Raw genomic sequence first — 21376 nt, forward strand, 5'->3', positions numbered from 1 at the left:
TTAATAATGAATGTCATTTGAGGGACAAGTTTGGGGGGTGTGGGAGGCAGAGCCCCCCACATTTTTACTTATTTTAAATACGATTGGGCTGAAGTCCCCCCTAACTTTAAGGTCTAGTTACGCCTATGGGTACCAGGGTGCAGATGAAACTAGGCGAAGGCCTATTTGCTAAAAGGCTTGGATTGTACGGGTGTCAGAAGGTTTAGCAGCATCCCTTAATTGAACGCTGTAGGTCCATAATGGCCTGAGTAAGGACTTGTAAATTAGTAGTTTGGTATTTATATATAGGGGACTTAAAGTCTAAAACTATTCGTGAAATGTTTTGTTAACTAGATTTTAAAAACTTCCTTTCCAAAAAATAAATATTTATCTCATGTAAATACGTACATATTTATTTGAAAATACTACTTATAACATATTATTATTTTAGATTCTGAGCGAAGCGATGAATGTATTGATTTTACAATGATATTGTGTGTATTTTAAATTTTTTTTTGTGTCTGTCATCACCTTTTAGGACAGTAAAAGTACTTGGATTTTCTTCAACGGTAACTTTTCTGATAGGAAAGTGAATCTAGTTGGTATTTTGGGGGGTCAAAAGTAAACATTTCCCAGTAGTTTTTAAAAGCGACGTGAAAAACAAAAGAAAAATTAAGGAAAAACGCGAATTTTTATGCAAAATTTGTTTTCGAGAAAATCGATTTTGGTTTTTGGTGCAACTCAAAAACAAATGACTGCAGGTACATGAAATTTTGACTGAATATTTACATTAGCATTTTCTATACACCATAACATTTTCCAATTATTTTGACTTTTTTTTAGCTGTTTACGGACATTTTCAGTTTCCATTTTTTTTAGTTAGTTTTAGTAAGTTACATAGTAATAACATTTCATAACAACTATTGTAAATTCAATTAATAAAGTATGTACAATATAAATCTTAACAAATAACAATAGTATTAGTGGAAATCATCCTAATATATTATATATTATGCACTTGCTTACAATTTATTTACTATGGTATCAATAACATGTTGCTTGAAACTATTGAGATTATAAAAGTCTTTAGATTTAAAATTTAATACAGGAATTTATAAATATATAATACTATGGTCCCGATTGAGAAAAAGTTATTCTTAACTTAGGAATAATATTTATATTGACTTTTTTTTTTAAATCATGTATTATTACTTTGAGTATATTGCGACGAAATAGTATTTTTACATAACAGTGTGTAAACAAATAATAAGTAAAGGGATTAGAGAAGTAAGATGAAATATTTTGAATTCTTTATAATATAGTAAAAAAGATAGTTAAGCTGTATGATTATATTGAAAACGTATTTCTATTTTACAATTACAATTTATTATTTATTACGCTATAGTGAAACACTGCAGTTAATTTTGAAGTTCCTTGAAAATTAGATATCCACTTAACTAGTCGTTAATATTTTAATGATTTTTAGTATTTACTTATCTATGTATTTTAATATACCTTTTTTTAGACTGCAAAAGAGTGTTTTGGATTCAACACAATCATGATAAAACCTAAGTCCAAGCACACCATTAGACATATCTTAGAATTGCCATCCAGTTTGCCACCATCTAAACGTCCCGCTGCTAAACCTCCAGATGCACCATGGACGAAGCGAAGAAAACTAATACTGCCTCCAGTTAACAAACAGGTTGGTGACCAACAAAATGTATTTGTATTATATTATATGCTGCCATCTAGCGTTTAAGTCAAAATATTATTGTGACAGAGTGATATCTGTTGGGGGAAAATGTTTGGTGGTAAACAAAAATATTGATTGTTTTAACAATAAAACTTGTGGCGTTATCTATGCACAGTGAAAAAGTTTTCGTTTTGCAGTATTTTCCATCTAGAGAGCAGCACACTGTTGGCTTGTAAGTCATATTAACCGTGAGGCATATTTATATATTATTTCAGTATGGCCTAACTGTCTAAAGTTAAAAAATAAAAGGTTAAATGAGTTACGCCAATAGGTCGTAGTACAAATTTGTCGTATCGGTTTATTGGTCACGGTATAGATATTATTAAATTTGTTAAACCTATGACTCGGATGGTAAGTACTTTAGGTAATTATTGATATAAGTCTCAAACACCTTCACCGCGAGACGCGAATACTAATATCGTAATGAAGATTATAGGTCATAGGATTATATTGCAATAATCAATTATGGCATGTCGTTTATCTAAAATCCAAATATGTTTGGGTTATATCATAGGCAGGGTGGTGAGGGAAGAGCTCCATTAGTTTATAGGTCTATATCAAATATGCCTCTAGATTTTATAAAAAGTGGCAAAGATAATAATAATTTGGTCGTAAGTGAGGGTTTTTTTAAATCGTTTTGAAAGTAAAATTTAGTAAAAACTAAATGGAAAAATTCGAAAGTTAAAAATTAATTGATTAATTAATTAAAAATGTACAGCACGAATACATTCAAATCGATTTTCCATTTTAAGTAATTCAACCACAATTGCACGTGTTAATTTTCTCAATATTCCTAAAATAGAAGCAATGATAGCGTATAGGAAATTTAATTAGCTTGCTAAGTTAACTGCAGCAATAAAATGGAACTATTAAAACCAAAAAATGTCAAGTTCTATATTTTTAAATTGCTACTATAAATGCTTTAAAAAAGGAATTTAGTGATATAAAAATTGGTGGTTGTCGTTTTCACTTTGCACATTCTGTTTGGAGGCACATCAAAACTATGGCTTATAAAAGCAGTATAAGAAGATCCTAATTTCGGTTTTCAAGTAAAAAAAATTAAACGTCTTATCATTTATCCCGATTGATAATATACTCCATTTTCCCAAGAACTGGAATCTGATGTATCGTGAATCACGATTACTTAACTATTTTGAAAATCTACAGAAATGGGAAAAGGAAAAATACGAAATTTTCAATTGCGATTTGGAATTGCAGTGCTGATGAACATATGCCAGGGATCGCTCATAATTTATAAATATAAATATAATTTTTACTTATATAAGACTTAGTATACCTTCACGTTGAGTTCTTATTGAAATTTTAAAGTAGGTGCATACAAATATAACTTTTGTTTGCAATTAAAATACAGAATTGAAGGATAACATTGTTTATTCAAATTAATGGTAATAAAATAATAAAAAATATATTGTCTACAATAATTAAGAAATATACCTATTTGTTTTTATGCATTTTGAACAAAAAATTGAAAATAAAAACTTAAAAAAAAACTTTTTAACTTGATCTTTAATGAATAGATAGAAGTAAAAATAATCATCTGAATTGGAATCTAGATTATTGTTTTTTAAAATTATACATATTTATTTACATATTATTTTTGTTATTTTTGCTAAACCCTGTTTGCTAAATATATGCAACAAATAAAAAATATGCACTGATAAAATATTACAAATACCTATGAAAATATGCAAAATATGTGAAATAAAACTAGCTAGGTAGTGTTATTTTATTTTTTCAACAAGAACGATTTATATCACGCACATTTCTTATCAGATTTAAAATAGTTTATTCTAATAACTATAATAATATTAGTATGTATAGAAAATTCTATAGGAATTTTTTTCCTGTGTTTATAAAATTTGTTTTATGTGAACAACTGTAAAAGTCTTGAGACGGAGTGATTTTTCTAATAATTTTTAAACTTTCTGTGTTTGCATTCATTTTGTGTATTCACCCGGAGCGTTTATTTTATTTTTTCGCCCTACCGGAATTGGACAGATCTGTCGCGGGATTCCGTGCCCCAATACGCATCTTTCAAATGGGCACGGCGCGAAGTCGACCGTGAAATTTATGGCGTTGTCTGGGAAATAAGTCTGCTCGTAGAAAAACAGGTTAAATGTTTTGTAATCTCTATAAAAATCGGATTTATCTAACCGGCTGTAGTGTTCTGGAGGACGATGAGATGGGAAAACAGGAAACCAGAACAAAATAAAAAAAAAGGAACGTAACAAATGACAAAGGCCAAGCATATCAATAAAACCCAACTGCAATATAGACCAATAGAGGAGGGAGTTTTTTTTTATATCATTGTGTCGCCTACGGAGTCAATAATTTATCAGATTCTATACGCTCAAATTGATATTCATTGACGTAGTTTTGAAAATAAACATAATATACACACAAATTTATTATTTACACGAGAAATAAGTAGGTACATCAATAATTATTATTATTTTAATACGCACAACACTACGATATTTAAACATGTAATTATTATGCATCCATCCATATTACTGTTAACAATTTCAAAGTATATTAAAATACTATAAAACAGAAGAAAACTACCTGTATAATTCTAATGCACCTCTTATGCGTTAATGTGCATCATATTATAATAATATAATATAGTTAATTTAAATTGGTGTAGAAGCGTTTAGTCTTTACCCACTGAAAACATATTTTACAGTAAAATCCCTCGCCTAACGGACACCTCTAAATAGTGGAAACCTCCGAACTAACTAAACACTTTCTATAAACTGACACCTCTGAATAGTGGATACAATTTCAGCAACCAACAGACAACAGTATCCGGTATTTAGTAATTTCTCTGTTTTTCATTCCTATTTATAAAAAAATGATGTCCTAGACAATAATAATAGGTAATATATAGGTAGTGTATGAAGTATAATTTTACATTTACCAATAGAGTTGCATAATATTGTGCATAAAAATCAATGACTAATATTTTGTAGAGAACACAATTTATATGTCTTCGTCAAGAAACAAAAAATACTTTTACCAAGTATTATGGCCGAAAGAATTAATTTTAATAACCTGTTGTTTGCTTTAGTTGGGGTTGGTTCTTAAGTACTTGAATGGGTCAAACTTTATGGGCCAAAATGTATCGAACACCCTCTCTTCTTTGGGTCCTAATATGTTCTCGCGTTTGTAATTAAAGACCGTTTTTGAGAGGTCTGGTAGCCGTTATGTTGCGGACCCACGGTGCTTGTGGTCACCAAAATGCTGATTACACTGGAAACCCGTACAGCTGTACCGTACTATGGCGTAAAACCTTTATCAAGTCCGGCAGACCAAGAAACCGCAGCTTCCAAGGGTGTCCCTCCCCTTCAACCCACCGAAGCTGTTCTCCTTATTCCGTTACTTATCGTCACCTATAGTGGGCACCGGTATAATCCAATATCGCATCCAAAACGGAAACTCTAAAGTCTAAAGTGAATTACGCTAATATTAATTGTAGAATGCGTTTCTTTTCCTTATTCATTTTACGTGGGGCTCGTGTACATTATACGTTTCTTGCCTCTCGCCAAATAAAGTGTAGATCATATATACGAATTTAAGCATGTGCATAACAGTTTTAATCTCCAGAGAGCTTCCGGCTGTACTGTAATTAAGGAATCAGACTGCGCGAAAGTTGGTCGCTTCACATCCTAAAATATATGCATTTTGCTGATATAACTGTGAATAATTAGGCACCCTCGTTTTCTTAAGAAAGGGAGTAGAAAATTCGTGTAAACTACTGTTGGATTTTAAATTTCATTAAATTCCTCCTACACGCCTAACAATTATTTCAACTTTGAAATCGCCTTTTATAAAATTAAATGTTTAATAATATACTACCAGCAATGTAGCAATGTATGACGTGTATGTTGAATTAAAATGCTCACATTATTTAACGATATAAATTATGAACGATTGTATAGTTTAACTTTAATCAATGACTCTAATGTTACTAAATTAGTTACTTTAATAGTTTAATGTATTGAAATAGCCGACTGACTAAAACCACCAATTTATATTAAAATATTTAATATATGATTTCTTTTATAAATTTAAATGTCCAGCACCTACATTCAAAATGTTATGTTTACTGATTTTTTAGAAATTTTCAAAATAAAAATGTATTAAATATTTTATTTTGGAGATATTATTACAATAACATGTTGTTATGTACTTGAATATATAATTTCTTGAAAAATAATTAAAAATCATGTATAATAATATGATTGAAACTCAAAAACGTTGTCTGTCTTGTTTAATTATATAGCCATATATGTACTGCAAGGCTATGAAAAAATAATCATCACCAAAAATGTAGTAGTAAATACATGTATTAAATGAGCATTCATCGTATTAACTGTTGATACGTTAACCGCAGAATTTCGACTCAGGTATACTCCTCAAGAGTCAAGGCGTTATAACGATGAAGTATATGGGATATTTGTTACTGGCTTGCAAGCGATTAACTTGGCACTCGCCATTTGGACTAGCTGTTGTATAGGTTAACAAGAGTTATTAGAAATCATTTAACACCGTCTTCGTTGTCCAAGTGCACTAACGCGGTGCTGGCCTTCCCTCGACTACGCCAAGTATGGCACAAGAGAGGCAATGACATTCCACATGTATATAGTAGAGACAAATCAGGGGGGAACACTGCGCACTTAAGACGACCTGCTACCAACATAAATCTCCCGCCGGGCCGACTAAGAAGTGCCGCCCTCCGCCGGCTGCCTTATGTGTATAATAATAACCGGTAATAATACATAGCGGCCAAGTCGTTATGTTGGCATTACAAGGGTTAGGTGACCCGATCGTAAATAACGGCACATCTGTGAATTTTACCCTCCGTCCCCAATGTCCTCCTTCCGTTTTAAAGAGCAGGACCAACTATTCATCCCTCCGTGAGGCAACACAATACGCACACGGGCTTGCCGCTGGCTAATTATAACCAATTAGTCTTTAAGATGCCTCGTTCCTTAAAGGATACCTAACCGGAGTCCGGAGGAGAGAGAGTGAGAGAGGGAGGAACGACCATTTATTACATAGTCCCGCGTATCCTGCGTGCATATTAACGGCGCTAAATAGACGTGTGGGGAGGCACGCAGTGTTTATGCATTCATGGCAATGGCTTTAGGGTCATTTTTCCTTTTCAGGTATCTACCACAACAAAGTCAAATTTCTTTACGTAGAGTAAATACCACTAAGTAGGTACCTACTATAAGTATTATGAGGGCCACTATTTTTTTTTGAGTCTTTGACCTAGATTAATTTATATTTAACTTGATTCATATTTAATTATGCATGCGACGGCATGCTTACTAAATAGTTAACAAATAACAAAATTAATTAATTTCAATACACGCTTAACATAATTTAATATATTGTAATAAAATACAATTTTCTTTATTTTAGTTTTTTCTACTAGATTGAGTAATAATATTATGTTCAATATACATTAACATATTAAGTATACCTTTCCTGTTCATCGGTATATAGATATAGGTACTCATATTTGTTTATATCACAACATGTAACTTTACTATTATGCAATAAAAAATTAATATAAGTATTTAATTTAACATTAAATTAATTTTGATGCAATAGCGTTGTCTAATATCCTTCTGATTATAAATTATATTTGTAATTTCTTTGTCGTGATATTAATGAAAATATCTAAAAATATCTATCTAAAAATATAATTATTATACTTAAAAATAAAATATAATGTAAATTATAAAATTGGTATATATTAAAATAATATAAATATAAGAAAATATGACAGATGAATTATTAATATTTGTCATAGCTTCACGATAACTTGAGTTCGGTTAGGGCAAAAATTAAAACAAATATTGAAATAATCGTGGATATCTAAGATAATTAGTGTCCATTTAGCGTCGTTCCAGACTATTTAGATTTTTACTAAACAATGAGCATTTGAAGTTAAATTTTTTATTTAGCTCAGAAGTATACCAATTGTGAGATAAATATCTAACCTCCAATTTATACTTGTCCATTGCTGTTAATATTAAATGTTATATATTATGTGTATGTTCAAACTTCTGACCTATTGTAATTCTTTAAGGTTTTTATTGCGTTACAACGGAAGGGCTGCCTCCTATCTTTTTATTTTTGCCCGACTTGACATTTTAATTGAGTATTTTTATTGACCACTAAAGTCTGGGAATATTATTATTATAGTTTTATGATTTTATTATATTGTTATCGCGGTTAAAAAAACTGATACAAGTATAATACATACTATACACACACAAACCATACAAATTGTATATTATATTATTGACCCAACTGTGTGTCCCCAATATATTTATTTATTTATAATATCGAAAAAAAAGGTTGACTCGACATTAAAGTTGAGATTTGTCTACCAGCAAAAGAATAACAAAACAATATTATTCGCAAAAGAAACTAGTCAAGGGGAAAGTCTAATTCAGCTTCTTATGAAATCCATAAATCCAACAAACATGTTTATGGCGCATAATGCTTTCAGATAGGCGTTTACATGTTGCGGGTTGAAAAAAATAATAATTTAGTGATATTTCTGACAAGACCGGACACGTTATAAAAGGCCAAAAAATCGAACTATTTACCAGAGCTATTTTTTTCTTATCCTTATCCCCTATCCGATATATGTTTTTATTTTATTACGTGGGGTGGCCACGGAATTTATATGAATGAAGATGTCGATAAAGCACTTAAGGAAATCACTCCCAAAGAGTCTCTTCCTTCCCATTGCCGGAAACGGTGCGTGGTGGCGGATAAAAGTGGAAGATGCTCACATATAACTCAATAGCAATGAGATGAACCAGTAAACAAAGTATAAAATCTCCTGGATTTTGGTGAACAGCAACTACTTATGAGTTTCTATTTACCCAGAATATATAGAAACGTCTATTTCTCCTTAATGCCAAAACAACATTTTTATTACACAACCTATTTCGGTTTAAATTAAAACGTTTAAAATTAAAATGTTTTTAATCAATTTAAATTTGTTTTTAAATACAAAAAAAAATGTGTACATTTACTAAAGACTGTGTAACTATGTAAGTTTAGATACTAAAATAAACTTTATGATTTTTTTTAGAATACCTATTAGTTTACATGGAGTGTAGATAACAAAAAATTGTAATTACAATTTTTATAATTTTATTAAGAAATAATATAGTTGAAGTTAAGTGTAGATTAAAAAAAATTATGCTTAAAATATTTAAGTAATATTTATTGTGAAATAATAAGGTTATGCAATATGACTAATAAAATGAAAATGTCTATACTATGTAATTTATGTAAAACATTTTTAGAACTAAATCATGGCAACATTAAGTGTACGAATTCATACTGTAAATTTTTTATTTTCATGCAAATATTTTATCTGTTAAATACGGTTTTACAACGAAGAATTAAATAATTGTCAGAAAAAAAAATATAAATACATCTAAACATTTACTCAATATGGTCACTAATCTCCGTATTTTATTATAAAAAAATCAAAAAAATCGACCAATACTTTTAACAGTTTTCTTTTGATTGTATCAAGTAAAAACACATTCGAAAAATGAATTGAGATACAATTGTTAAGTTATACAAGTTATAAATCCGATATAATCGTATTTTATCAATAATTTGACAATTATTAGTGGTTGATAATATTATTATTTAACAAACGTTCTATTTTTAAATTTTGGATCGGATTACATAGCTATGTATATATAGAAGGGGACAGTTTTAAAAGATCGACGATCTGTCCGTATATTTATTTTATATATTACATCCATACGATCTGACTATAATATTATATGCTGCTGGCCTGGTGACGGCTGCAGGGTGGAAGACCGTCATTAGTTTGGATAAGACGCGCGCGCTGGTCCACCATATATTATTATTAAGGCGTTCCATTATTGTGATTAATTCGCTTAATTAATAACGCGATGTACACTAATACTTTAGTAGGCATATTTTGAATTTCCAATGTGTTCAAAGGCGAAATTCATGTAAATCCCCCGTTCTGCCTTGTCCGACCGCAGTGACTATAGCTTCGAAACGCTTTTAAGGTGCTGTGAAATAGTTTCGGCGGTGCAGCGCGCTCGCTGATCGAAGGCCGGTGGCTGCTGCCGTTACTCTCTCTACCCACCCCGGCTGCGGTTGTTTAATGGTCTCTCCTGTTTTCAAGGGAGAGGGTTAAACACAATGCCCGTCCCCGTCCGCCGCCGCTGCCGATGGACACGGAGCGGCTTTATGCGCTCCTTACATAGTAATATACGCGTATGTGCACGCAGTATGCGCCAGAGTGTGTGTGGGTGTATATATGGGTTCTGCCGTCCCGTTTTCTCTTCTGCGCACACACACATACCCACCCACATACCCGCACATCCATACACACACACATTCTCTTTCTCCTTCGCCACGGCGCGGTCCAAGAAAGCCTTGCGCCCGGGCCACAGTCTTGCGGCTGGCTCCTTATATTCGCTTCCCGCCGCCAAAACAATACGGCCAAACACAACCCTCTCTCGGACCCTCGACCTTTTCTTAGTAATTAGTTTGAACCCTTTAAACTTTGCCTAACAAACCCACCGTCCGCAGTGCCCTGCACATCCTTTACCCCAACGCGCCACCCCCACCTCATTTCGCTGTAGTCCCGCATATACGCGCACGACACACATGCCCGAGCCTGATTACCGATTGGCCACCGCCGCCACCGACCGATTGCGCGATAAATAACGGTCACGGGGATCTTCGTTCAATTAGACCGGCTCACCACCCATCCTCGTCATCGTCATCATATGGTTGAATTACATTATAAGAAGACGCGTTACATAAGAAATCCATTTAGCCTCGTTCGGCGACGGTGGGGCCTAAGACGGCAGTGGTTACAAACTTTTGGACGGGGGCGCGTAATAGATTTCATATTATTCAATAGGATTTCAACGGAAAAACCACGTCGAGTTTATATTGTACTTTGGTTTTTCATTATAATAATGTGTGCATCAAAGCGCCACACACATAATAACAATATAGTATCTATATTGTTGTTTATAGAGTGTAGCCTTTTTTTTTACTCTGGTATAAACTTAATACACTTATATATATATTATTGTTATGTATCATATGACTCATGTATCAGGTACGTTTTCCGTAGAGACTTGATGCTAATAGTACGTTGTTTTTATAAGCCAAAATTATTTTACTTGATTGATTTAGATAATGTATGGGTAGGTTTCAATCCTATTGCAATATAAATTTACATATAATATTATTACTATCTTTTTTTGATATATGATGCCTAATTTATAATTATAATTCAAAACGTCGGTATTTTATATTATTTTAATAAAAACATATTAAGCTGATCATATTTACTTAAATACAACAATTGCAGTTATATAGACTGCAAACATTAATATTGAACTATTATAATAATTTACTATAAACGATAATTTGTCGGTCATAGCACGAACAATAAACAGGTAATATAATAATAATATGAATGTATTTTATTTTACGATACCTATGAGTATTTAACATTGAGTACCTACCTACGTAATTAAGAATTTATATTTACCCATATGTAAATCTGTTTTAATTTTAATAACAAGATGAGGAGCAACTCACGTATCATAATATGTGAAGGGGTGAAAAACGGAGGGGCTGAAACGCTTAGAATGAGTGCGACCCAAATCAATTTTCAAGTGCAGAAGTTGTTCGCCTTTTGGCTAGGATCCACGTCACGGGCACGCCCGTATAAAACGGTAATGAGACGAAATAATTTCTGCTACCTAAACATACATCAACATCAACCGGCCTGACGCGCTGTCATTTTTAGATCGTTTTCTGGTTTTGGCACGACTACGCGGTTAATTTACATTGCCGACATATTAATTATTAAATTTATGTACAACATCGTGAATTTTCCAGTGAACAAGGTTTATGTTACTTTTATTTTAAGTTAAAGAAAATCAAATCGTGGTGTGGTTTATACGTCATATTATAATTACATTAAATATATTGATATACCGAGCATAGCTTATAATTTAGACTATCGACTGTCGAGTATTATTACCTATATTAAATATAAGACAGTATTATACTTACATAAGGATTCGTTATTTTTTTACTATAAGAAAATACGCAGGATTAATATTGAAACGTGCAATATTATTATTTTCTATAAATTTAAGTCCTTGCGATAATAATATATATTCAACATTTTAGCGAACCAATTTTAAAATTTCTATGTATGAATTATAATTTATTAAATCACACCATTTGAAAAATATATTTTTTGAATAAAATAATCTAATATAGGTAGGTATTATAAGTAAAACTAGATTAAATATTTTATTACATACAAGAAATCAATATAAGATTCTATAGTTATAGCAAAGGTGGGCCAAGTTAATGAAAATAATTGACTCAAATTAAATTAAATTAAGTGAACTTAATACCGTGAAATAATAAATTTAAGGTAATATGGACAAAAATATTAAAATAACTCGGTTTGAAAAAAAAGTTAATCAACTTTTTAATAAAAAGTATTTGTGACTATGTACCAATCTAAATATAATATTATTTTTTCAAGAAACATAACTGAAATTATAGTATTATTATTGATACCTATTTATTACCACTATTATACACTAAATTACTAAAGTATTAGATTATTTAAAAATTTAAGTTTTAAAACCGTGTATAAACACTTGAGAGCAATAATTAATGTATAAAATCATTAAAATCAACAATTAAAAAAGTATTCAAAAAAATTAACTTTTTAACTTGGTAAATAGTTATATTTATGACCATTAAAAATAATTGTTTAAGCTGGGGTCATTATATTCTCATAAATGAAAAATATATTTTACTAGGCATATTCCTACGTAATTTTTTATTCCTTTTAATGAATTAATCACAGATATTATTGTGATTATAGTAGATAAAATATTATAACAAATAACAAATTATATTTACAAAATACTAATTAAGTTTTAAATTAAAATATTAAAACACATATATATTCAACAATTTCTCCAGTGTCGTCACAACTATTGGTTTGATTGGTTGTTTGATTAATAATTAAGACCAGAGAAAATGGCCAAAGTCACTTTTGACGTTGTTCGGTAATCTTCAGAGTTTGGAAATGACAGAGATATTTTTATTTTTATGGTTTGCCATAAATACAGACGAAAGATTTAAACGTCTTAAAATATTAAAAAAAAAAACTTTCCAAAGTCAACCACTTTCAAGATTGACAAATCCAATTAAGAACTATTATTATATAGTATGGAGGATAAAAAATAAGCAAACAAATTAAGTCTCGTGTAAATTACTGTTGAACCGTTTGGAGCAGATAGCGTCAAAACTTTTGTCGACAATACAAAACCCCAAGAATTCATAAATACGATTCAACTTAAATAATACTGATTGCTGATTAAAATGACAGCTTTTTAATTTGTCGAGTTTTACACAATTTAAGTTTGGAATTATTGTCCATGATATTTGAAAATCACGATAAAATATTACTATCGATTAATAAAATTGTTAACCATTTATTATTTTAAATGTAAATATTAAATATTAAATATCAACATAGTTTTTTTCCCAACCTTTAAAATATCCAATTAAAATAAAAAAATGCGACGTTTAATATTATTTATCCATAGATATGAAGCTTATATATTTATTACAATTCTTAATATTCATTAAACTCATGTTATTTAATTTTTGAATAATTTTAAAACAAAATTAAATAATGTTGAATTGTTCAACTTTACATAGGTATATCTTCCACTTACAACCGAAAATTGATTCTTAATAGAGAGGAACCTACTTCAATTCATTTTTTACATATTATTTTGTATTTATTTTTTTGGTCATTGCTTCTTATAGAGTAGGTAATCTAGTGAAATATTCATAATAGGTAATTATGGTTTAATTATTATTGGATTTTATAATTATAATTATTTATATCATTATACGTATTAAATATTAACGCAGTATCATTAGTAGGTAACATAATATAATAAACGTATTACGTAGTGAAGAGATGTTTTCATTGTTATAATTAGGGCTGGCTAGTATTTTGATGCGATTTGCATTGCTTACCAAAGCTAGCTATGCGAATCTCGTCTTATTACATATGAGTTGCATGTATTTTTGAATCTGAATTGGAAGTTTTTATTTTGCATTTATTGACGCTATTTATTTTCAATTTTATTATCATTTTTCATTTTTTTCTTTTCTCTTCTTTCTTTTCATATAGCATTTAACACAAAAACTGGGTTTTTACTTAAAAAAGTAACTTAGTAACGTGTTATCAAAGGTTCTATATATAATTGAATATTATATATTTTCAAACAAATCTGTGTAACGTAAAATCGAGATTTCGAGAAAATTACGGAAATTTAAAGTAAATAATTTTTTATTTTAACTGAATAGTTACAAATTGTGTGAAAATGAAGAACTTTTTTAAATGTAATAAAAAATATTTTAGTGGTTATTGATAGGTTTTAGCATATATTTAAAAACTCGCATAGATTCATTATAATAATACATGTATTTTTAATGCATTAAAAAAAAAAATGTCTTTTAATTCGATGAACTTAACTATATCGTATAAAGTTATTGCAACGCTCGCTGCAGACACTGTGCAGTGTGCGTACGCGTACAAGACAGTGTAATATAGATTATAAAACATTTCGCGTTATAATCGACAGCAAAGTGCGTATACTATTCGATGGATGTATATATTGTATTCGATTACGCGTCGCGTGAGAGCTCCGACGCCAGTCCGGTCGCGGGTGCGGTGGACGAGAGACATGTCGAGACGAAATCATCTCGTCTCTGAGGCAGATCCGACGGGGTGAGGAGAACTACGACGACGGACCGGAATACGTGATGAGCCGCGGCTACGCGCCTCGTTCGTTTTGTTATTCCGGACCTGTTATCGCACAAAGGGCTCGAACCCTTCAACTTTGACCGGGTGTGCCGGGTCGGCGGCAGTGACGATGGGTTTATGATGGACGGGCCGCGGCTGCAGGGGCATAGGAGAAGGAGAGGAGGAGGAAGACGACGACGACGACGATACTGTAGGACGCGAAAGAAGAATTTGAGGCTAAAGAGCCGCGCTGCAGGACAAAGTATTAAAAAAGGACCATGGAGTTTTATCATATTACACGAAAATATTATATAATATATTGGACGTATGAGGGAGGGCTGTATTTCGTACATGGAAATAGTGAAAAAAAAGTACTATAATATCGCCTCGCTGCAATAAGGTACACGTGGTGACGACACAATATATTATGATGCGAGTGTGGTGTGCGGGCGAGAGATTACTCTATTGGATGGATTATAGTTTAAAATAAAAAAAATTATTCGAACAAACGCGTCGGGAATTGATGTGGAGGTTTTTTTTTACAATCACGCGCGTATCAAAATAGTCGTTTGCGGTAAACGGTTGCGCTTTCTATCACCGCGTTCTCGAGGCTCGACGTAACATACGTGACCACGATTTAGGTGTATACCTATGAGAACGGTGGCCCTTGAGCGGAATATAATATTATGATAGCTCCGAATTAAATATGAACGGGACGAATGCGGAATGATACATTTTTGATTATTAAATAGCATATTTTAATAATATCAACTTCCAACTTGTTACCTACATTAATTTATATTTTACTTGCCTACATAATATAATGATAAATAACAAAAATACTAAATCGGGTGAGTAATGTGACTTAAATTATTAATATTAAATATTGATTAAAAGGAAATGCCTAAAACTTACGTACGTTTCTCCAGCCCCCCCTCCCCCATATTGAATTTCAAACTTTTTTTTGGTTAAATATTTAGCGTGCAACTAGCGTGAATTGGCGTGACTGGTTTTGAAATTTGCGTGGCACTAGGTCAGGTTTAAAAATGTAAACAAAGTGGTGGGGGGGGGGCTGTAGAAACGTTTCTACAGCCCCTCCTCATCCGAATTTTGAACTTTAAGGACTTTTTTATGTCTCAATATTTAGCGTGCAATTGGCGTGAATTTGCGTGACCTATTTTGAAACCGTAAACCCAAAGCCCCAAGTACCGTGGGCTTTTCCCCTTTATTGCCATTTCCCCAGTACACCCCAAACGACAAAACCATTTATTTTTCGAATTTTTTTCAACGCCAATATTTAGCGTGCAATTGGCGTGGATTTGCGTGATCTATTTCGAAACCCTGCATTCAAAGCACCAAGTACCAGGAGCGATACCATTTTTTTAGATATTTCTCCGCCCCCCCCTAAACGACCACAAAATTCTTGGGCTTTGCAAATACGAAATACGAAGAACATACGAAATAATTTACGAAAATTATAAACTATATAAATATATAGGTATGTATTTATTGTTTATATATTATGTAATAATATGTTTTTATTATTATGTAATTATAATTCCGTTAGTAAAACAAAATCATTTTAAATTTCAATTTCAATCGTACCTACCTAACGTCACTTTGCCTATCGCCTAAGCCTACGGGATAACCTAGCTAATCCGATGATTTTTCCTGCCAAAATTCGAGCATTTAAACCGTTTCTACTCAGCGTCGAAGACTGAGTTCAACATTATTTAACCGTTTTAATTCGTATGAATATTGTGTGTAATAAAACCTTAAATCGCTTATTTGTACCTACGTATTCGGGAAATTACCGATTTAATTTGAAAAAATAATAATTTTCAATTTCCAAACAGTTTTTATTTTTAATATTAAAGTAACTATTAACAACTATTTAATATACTGTATTGTATATAATAAAGTTGAATTTAAATAAAATTCACATACTTTAAGTAATAAAATGTTTACATGTTAAAATTTAAATATTTATAGTATACATGTTCATTGTTTTAAAAATATTTTTATTTAAATTGTGTAAATTGGGTGGCTGGGGAAATGGCAATAAAGGGGAAAAGCCCACGGTTCTTGGGGCTTTGGGTTTACGGTTTCGAAAGAGGTCACGCAAATTCACACCTATTGCACGCTAAATATTGGCGTTGAAAAAAAATGTTTTTGTCGTTTGAGGGGGGGGGGGGGGCTGGGGAAATGGCAGAAATACAATTTTTTTTTTTAAGCATTTAAAGTTCAAATTTTGACAACATTTATCAAATTTATAATTTATTAATTATTCTGTAGTTAAAAATGTATAAAATGTTTAACTTTTATGGCTAAGGATTGAAAATTTAAAACAAGGCTCCACGTAAATAGGTTATATATAAATTACTTTATTCACAATAATATCATCAAAATAAATATACTTGGTAATATCATAGGCTGACTGACCGTTTTCGCTTAGAATTGTTTTTCTTATACAATGATATTATATCATTGAATTCAAATTTAACACCATCCATTACAGTGACCCACTTGTAACCTACTGTACAGCAGAGTGGCATCCACTTACCCACCTTTTTAAATACGTGGCTTGTAAAAAATAAATATTTTTTCTGTATATACCACTTTAAATTATAACAAAACTGTAGGGGTCCATGGGATGCGCCCTCCCTCTACATCCAAAAAAAAATCTGTCTCTGACCGTAACGTTTTTAACCTATATATAGTTTTAGATTTGCCACAGAATATCATAGACATTATAATCATTTAATATGGGCAGTAAAATGTGTTTTTTTAAATTGACTAACTCGAATCTTTTAGAAAACTTTTCGATTTTTAATGAAAAGATTTATAGAGTTAATTTTATTGGTATATAGTATAATATACATAATATTATGTAAGCACAATATTGTTGAAAACTATTAATTGTACTCGATCATTTAAAAAACGTTCCGCATACAATCGTACAACAATTTATCAACCTTTTTACTATAGTGGCTTTCGGATATTTAGTTTCCAATATTATTAATTCTGAAACCTAATTGAACTGAATTAAAAAAAGGGGTTGAAAAAACCAATGGAAACTTTTTAACAAAATGTGCGTATTTATTAGTGCATCCGATTAATGTTTTCTGTTTCGGAATTGTTTATTTTTATTCATTATACAGTGTTTCTGGAACTGTTTTTCGAATACTAATGAGTGTTTGGTAAAAAATATAAATGTATATACCAAATAAAAACTATTTAATTAGGGTGCCAATTGCGGTCCAAGTTTATTTGTTAGCTATAAAGAATAATATTCAAATTAACATTCAAGGGTTTTAAAAACTGAAACCAATGTTGGTCAATGAATGTAACGACATATAGAGGGAACAACGAAAACATGAGTTTACTAAATTCCAAAGAGTGAAAAGGGGTGATAAAAGAGTTGTGTAACAAAAGCAAAATTTATATTTAAGAAGAAAAATCATTAGATTTTGTTACATTTTAATTAATTTAAAACAGACAAAAAAAAATATTGTAATTAATTAAACTAAAAAAACGCATATTTATATGGAGTGTATCACGAGATGTTAACAATCAACAAAGAATTTAATATAAATATATACAGTGTGATTCACCAAGTTTTCTCAACCTTTTTTATCCTTGATCATTTCATTTATTCAATTTATTACTATGCTTACTTTTTTATATTTTAATGTACCTACCTACACTTATAGATAATTAGATATTCTAAACCATTTAAACAAGTATAGGTAGTTTACGAATTATTCAAATATATTAATAATAGTAATCCTTATTCCTTAATAATTATTTTACATCAGAATAATAATAATATACGTAAAATATTAAATTCTAGTTCTTATTATACTCAGATAATTGTCCCTAACATAAAATACTAATAGGTACATTTAATATTAACCACCAACCTTTATTCAAATAATCATAGCCCCATTTTATTAAACCTATTATCATCTTATCCTTGAATTGTACAAAAATCTTAATATTTGAAAGTTAGTTCTAAACCTACTTACATACCTACTTAAAATTCCAAATATCATTAGTAAAAGGTTAGTTTAGAATGAGATTGACATTAATTCTTTTGATATTTTTATTTTAATTATTACAGTTATTGTTAAAGCAATATCTTACAAAAACTAAATTGCTATTATGTACTAGGAACTACTAGTTAGACCTTTATGAGGTATGATATATTTGATAATACTATGTTGGTAACAGTTATTCTAATCTATTTAGTATTTATGATATAGTTTATATATTTAACTTTTCAGTAGCTAGATTATTTTAAAGCATTTTTAATGAAGTACATATTTAACTCAAGTATAAAATATGTTAAGTTTTCAATGATGTATGATTTATTACCATTGTATACACAGATATTTATCGAGTGTTAAACTGTTTTTCATACACAAACAATAATATTATAGATTATTATGCTCGTTAAAATCATTCGTAAAATTATTTTATCAATTGATTAATCTACTCGTAGACATTTTGTTTTAGAAAATGCTGTTTAAGAAATATGTTCGTAGATGATAGTTTGGGTCAGCGTAATGATTGTTTCCGGGATGAAATATTTCATGTTTTGTGCTATTACTTATAGTTTAAGCCACGCGCACTGATTTTTTGATAACATCAACGTGAACGCGTATTCTGTAAGTCGTAAATATTCGCATATAGTAGAACTACTGGTGTGGTGAGAAAAAAATAGCAAAATAAATTTCTCTGCTGGTTGATATGTTTACGAGAGGTCCGACATAGAATATATTATTATTTATGTAAACAAAACGGCGATCCGAATACGTTGTTTGATTTATTGACGTGGGTCGCGTGTGGGACTTTTCGGTAGGGAAAGCGAAAAAAAATATACGAAAAACGAGTAAAACTTTGTGTGAGACGGACCGAAAGGGAAACCCGCCCATGTATAAATCCAAGTCATTTTCAATCAGAAAAATGGCAACCGCCACGGGACGGCGGCGTGGGGCAAAACACACGATATTTGCATGCATACGTCTCCGGGGATGTCTGGTCAGCCTCCGGGACTTTTCTACGGGAAACTGACCGTTCTATACCGCCGGCGGCGCCTGGTTTTCTGACAGCTATTTGACACGGAAAACATTATAACGTGACACACCGGACACCCTGTTTTCCGATGCATATTCTATTTCCCCCTTTTTTTTTGCCCAAGAATAGTTTTGATATGTGTCTCCCGGACTTTTTACTGGTAAAAAAAACGAAAAAAAATAAAATAAAAATGTATACACAGTCGTATACCTACTAGCTATTGTATGTACTACTGTGTATTCGCTGCAGTTATCCAGTATGATTTATGCCGGTCGGACGTGCGGTCAAACCGCTGACAGGTCTCCGCCTCGAGGCTAATTGTGGTTTTCCGCGGTGTTTATATTATAATATGCAATATGTCGATATCCATGTGGAAAATACGGTGGATAGACGTATGTTATTTACATGCTTGTTTGCGTTTGGATATCGGGAGTATATTATAGTATTCATTTGCATCTAAAACTTTGGGATCTTGAATTGTACATTTAAAAATGATAATTTAAGTAAGGTAGACATTTACAAGTTCTACTAAATATACTTTCATATTTATGTGACATGAATAACTGTTAGTAACTAGCATTGAGAATTATAATATGATAAAAACTAAAGATAATTGTACAGCTGATGTATTCATAACATACACATAACATAGTTGTGATGTATTTCTAAAGAAATTCATTATAAATAATATACATGCGTATAGGTAGGTGACAATATGATTATAAATTTAAATCAACAATTAAGTTGATGAGAAAAAAATTACTTTTAGAGCTCTTATTATGCATATCAGGTACGACACACATGATTTTTATAAGATCGATTTGAAATTATCAGCTGAATTAAAAATACATATTCTTAGACATAAAATATCGGATAATTTTATCGGTGGTTCTTTCTTTGGTTTTCAGATTATTTTATTTTTATAATCACCTTATATTTACTAAGCATCTTCTGATATTAATATATATATAAGCTATTATAATACAGCTGGTTTGTTTAATTATACATATTTATTATTCCATCAAATTACCTATACTTTTCTTAACAAAATGAGAACTTCTATAAATTTTTTTTTGTGTTTGAACAACTTACTTAATATTTTTGTATATTTTTTTTCCTTATAAGCACGATTTATTTAACATAAAATTCTAAAAGTATGCCTTATTTAAAAACTGCGTACTAAAAACAATTCATATAGCAAATACCTAAATTCACAACCCGGTACATAGTATAGGTAGTTAAGGTGAAAACTCAAAATAGTAATGACATAATATGTTTATCTAGTAGTATCATCCACATTTAAACATTTTCAATTTTACGTTACCTACATAATCTAATGTATTTAAACTATGAAACGTTTCAGAAGTCTTTAATTCTGGCAGCAAGTTCGAGGCTATTTCAATTGATTAGTGATGACTAATACGAAACCATAAACTAGATCAAAAGCATCTATAGTTTACAGAAGTTCTTCATAAAATAGCATCTTAATGGAGCAAGAGTATATTATAATATTCTCTACTATACTCTATTCGTCAACGCAGTTCTGAATATTTCGTACTAAACAGATTATGAGTGTTGCTAAACTTATCGTCCAAACACCATCCTTCGGTGTGCATATTACGTTGTACAACTGT

At 30.8% G+C, this 21376-nt stretch overlaps 1 protein-coding gene across 7 annotated transcripts in view; it reads left to right on the forward strand.

The window, feature by feature from the left end:
- LOC132951777 (uncharacterized) overlaps nt 1-21376 on the forward strand; it is a 260467-nt gene that overhangs the window by 43512 nt on the left and 195579 nt on the right. For all 7 annotated transcript variants that reach the window (XM_061023732.1, XM_061023735.1, XM_061023730.1 and 4 more), the window contains exon 3: nt 1505-1684. In XM_061023732.1, coding sequence (XP_060879715.1) covers nt 1505-1684 — 180 coding nt within the window. The remainder of the gene's footprint in view (nt 1-1504; nt 1685-21376) is intronic.

The sequence above is a fragment of the Metopolophium dirhodum genome, chromosome 9 (genome assembly GCF_019925205.1).
Source record: "Metopolophium dirhodum isolate CAU chromosome 9, ASM1992520v1, whole genome shotgun sequence".
NCBI lineage: Eukaryota > Metazoa > Arthropoda > Insecta > Hemiptera > Aphididae > Metopolophium > Metopolophium dirhodum.